General features: G+C 27.1%; 1 protein-coding gene across 1 annotated transcript in view; it reads right to left on the reverse strand.

Moving 5' to 3' along the window:
- LOC106691549 (clavesin-1) overlaps positions 1-3,845 on the reverse strand; it is a gene marked incomplete in the record, with an annotated part of 22,825 nt that overhangs the window by 2,459 nt on the left and 16,521 nt on the right. Inside the window, 3 exon segments of the mRNA XM_067047223.1 lie at positions 195-305; positions 384-577; positions 3,450-3,603. Of these exon segments, the coding sequence (XP_066903324.1) occupies positions 195-305; positions 384-577; positions 3,450-3,603 (459 nt within the window).

Consider the following 3,845-nt stretch of genomic DNA (forward strand, 5'->3'; position numbering starts at 1 on the left):
ATGAATTTACAGAGGAATGAAATTAATAATAGAAAAGTAGTAAAATTAAAGGAAGATACAATATAATAATCAATACTATACTATATAACTTAATGTAAGAAAAATTTCTGGAGGTATTTAGCGTTATTTCACTATTGTCACTAATTGATCTTTATAATAAATTAAATAAAATATAATAAAATAAATTGACTCACCCTGCTCTTTAGCTTTTCTCTTACAAAAGGTTGGAATACTTTCCATACAACATTGAAAATGAATGGTTGCTTAACAATATGTACCTCCTTTAGTCTTAATGGCATGGCTTCCTAGAAATGTTCAAATTTATTTAAAAATTTACTTTGTTGAAATATATTTTAAAATTTCATGTATGATAAGACTATTACTTGAATAAAACTCAGTAGACGCATTGAGAAGCTGGGTGTCAGCTGTGCAACCTGTCTCATACCAAGATTTTCAAAATCAAGAATGACAACAACACCTCGGATCTGAGTTTCAGGTTCTAACATTGCCCCTACATGTATTAAGTAAAATAACCTAAAAATCTGGTCTCCTGATATTTGCTTTGTATCCCAAGCACCTGAAAATTGGATTAAATACATTATTAAATGATTTTAATTAAATCAATGGTAAGTATATATGATGTGACCATGAAAAGGTAATTAAATAAGTTGAATGATTATTTCTTCTGTTTAATAATTTTTCCTAATACCCTGAGTTTTGCTTAAGTTCTTTAATAATACCCCATAGGGCAAAAATACTGGACCATTAGGTAGCGCTTTAGATTTTAAGTATAAAAATTAAGGATTTGGAACTACTAAAAAGTATGAATTTACCATCATTCTACAGAAATTCTTTTAGAAAGATGTTGGAGGTTTAGGTAGCCTTTGATTGGTTGTATAAGTCATTAACAGACAACTCTCTAGTTGATGTTCAGTTTGATGATATTAGAGGTAAGTTTGTTTTTTAGTCTTTAAAAACTATTTTTTTGACAGTAGAATTTTCGATTTCAACATAAACAAGGTGCCCATAATTGGGTCATCAAAAAGCTCAATTTTCAAGAGGAAGAAATACCTATAACTGAAAAAAAAAAAAAAAATTGCATTTTACTTGTTTCATTGAAAATTGTTCTTTTTTTTCTAGAAAATTGAATAATTTTCAATTTAAAACATTTTAAAAAGACACCAACATGCTACTGGTAGTCAGGAAAAATGTAAGCTTGATGAGACTGTATAACATGGAAAAAGAGTACAAAGGCATCACAAAGCAACTAGATTAAGAAAATTCATTTATGAATAGCAAACCCGACTGAAATGTATCTATTATTGTTAATTATTATTATTCACCAATGTTCACTTTTAATAATAGGCAGAAGTAAAAACTGCACTTTACTTGTTACACTGAATAGTATTCATCAATTTTTGTTTCAAAAGATGATAGTAATTGATAATTTCCTAAATAATAGATAGTTAAATTAGTTGGCAGTTGATGTCTTGTACTGGGCCATCAATAGGTACAAGATTTTTAATTTGAAATATGGGAGGACCCCAAAAATTTTGTTGTTCAGATTTTTTTTTTATTTTAAGAAAATTTATTAATTTCTAATTACAATCATTTTACTAAGAAATCAACAAGCCACCTGTGGAGGAGAAAATGCGATCCAAATAGGAAGAATAGATGTTGGAACCATAAATTAGCAATATTATTTTCTCATTAATCATTTAGAAATTGCAAACCTGGCAGAAAATGATTAGCACTGTTCTTAAAAAAAGAAATTCATCAATGTTTAGTAGAATTGCTAGAAACTTAAGAACTACCACAGTTTCTATTGCAAAACAATGTATTAAAATATGATTTAATGAGGTTAAAAGCTTCTTAAAATAAATTTTTTTTAGATAATTTGAAAATAATTGTATATGACACTGAATACATTGATTGTGATAGTAAAGAATTGATGAGCTCTCAAAAGGAGAATGATAAGAAGTGGCTATTGACAGTATCTTAGAATGTTGTTGATGACAATATTAACAAGAATCTTATTTAAATCGTCAGAAGTTTCACTATCTCATAAACATAAATGAATCTATCATGCCTGAACAAGTTAAAACATCCAAGTAAAATGAGATGGCTATTATTACTGGATTCATGGATTGGAGAATAAAATAATTTGTGAACCGATAGTTAAGGAGATATGTTCCCAGCAAGAAGACATACTCCAGAAAATATCCTCATATAAAGATCAAAGAACTGAAAAAGGAATCATTGTGGAAGATTGATAAATATATGCTGCAATCAATTGTCAATAATTTAAGCTCTGCAGTACCCATATCTGAAAAGCACTGTTGATTGACAGAAAGACAAAAATGATGAATACTACATATTAGTTTTTTGAGCATTATAATATGCAGAAACAGTATTGGCTATTTAAAAACTAATTTTCTGTAATAGACTAAAGTTAATTTCCAATATCAATGAAACAAACAATCTTAATTTAAAGAAAATACTAATTTAAAAAAACTTCCAAAATCTGTTTTTATTTTTAACCAAAATAAATGCTTCCTTTTCCTTACACCTTGGATGTCGAATGAATTTAAATGTTTAATATTTTGTAATGTAATCTTACATTATATTATGTAAATGTGACCTATAGTTATTTCTAAGTTCCTGAGGGCCAAGATTGCCTTATAATTTTTCTATATGCCCAATATTTTTTATCTTATGTTATATTTTCTGTCCTTATCTAATATTTTATTTCAATACTTGAAGAAGTATTTGATACTTTGTCAAATTGTGATAGACTGAAATTTCTATATTCAATAAAACAACTTTTTTCAACTTAGTATCTTCTAATGTTTATATTTTTGATTAGATGTATTTGCATAGTAGTTGAAATAAAGAAGATAATTTATTATGAAAACTGAAAAAATACAAGACTAAAATGTAAGGTGCTTAGTATTTTAAAATCATGTTTGTCAAAACATATGATTCAAACGCCTACTATCGATAATACTAGTGTTTTGATGCCTACTATTGGTACAAAAATATATCAGGTTAATTCAGTTAAAAAAATAAAAATGGTTTATTTTTCATAAATTTTAAACTCAATTAACTTTGCGAGAGGTTTATAAATCTAAAGCAAGCTTGGAAAGGAAACTATGAGTAAACTAAGATATAAATACTAAATAAACTTAAATACTTTTGGCAAAGTATTTAGCATTTAGGAGCATTAGCCAACCCCCTTTTTTTTCTGCCTAGAAAAATTTATTTACTGTTAAAGGAAAAGTTGTTTCTAGTGAATGATATGTTTCTTCAGACTAATTATTTTAAAATATACCTGTTTTAAAAGTTTTTTTTTTAAACTATGAGGTATAGCATTGCTTTTTATTGAATGATTTAAAATAATCTTGATGCTAGAGAACAATAATGAGTCTAATGAATGCTTATCCATTTACCACCAATGTTGGCAATGAGAACTCTCCGCCCCTTGTGGTCCCTGTTAGCGATGACATTTACGATTTTATGATCTATCATGGCACTCTTTTCATCATCTGGCATCATATTGGATATCATAGTGTGTTTGTCTTTGAAGTCGGCTACTCTCTTCATCTACACAAAATAAATTCTGCATTCATTAAAAAATTTTACATTTGTTGTTATTCATATAAAAATTATTTTTGTATTGAAATCCTTCAAAATGTAATTGTATGATCTATTTCAAAAGGTTAGTAAATTGCAGTAATTAACAAGTTATAATCAATAAAACAACTTTTTTCAACTTAGTATCTTCTAATGTTTATATTTTTGATTAGATGTATTTGCATAGTAGTTGAAATAAAGAAGATAATTTA

Source organism: Halyomorpha halys, unplaced genomic scaffold (genome assembly GCF_000696795.3).
Source record: "Halyomorpha halys isolate HHAL.00 unplaced genomic scaffold, Hhal_1.1 Scaffold52.1, whole genome shotgun sequence".
NCBI classification, from domain to species: Eukaryota; Metazoa; Arthropoda; class Insecta; order Hemiptera; family Pentatomidae; genus Halyomorpha; species Halyomorpha halys.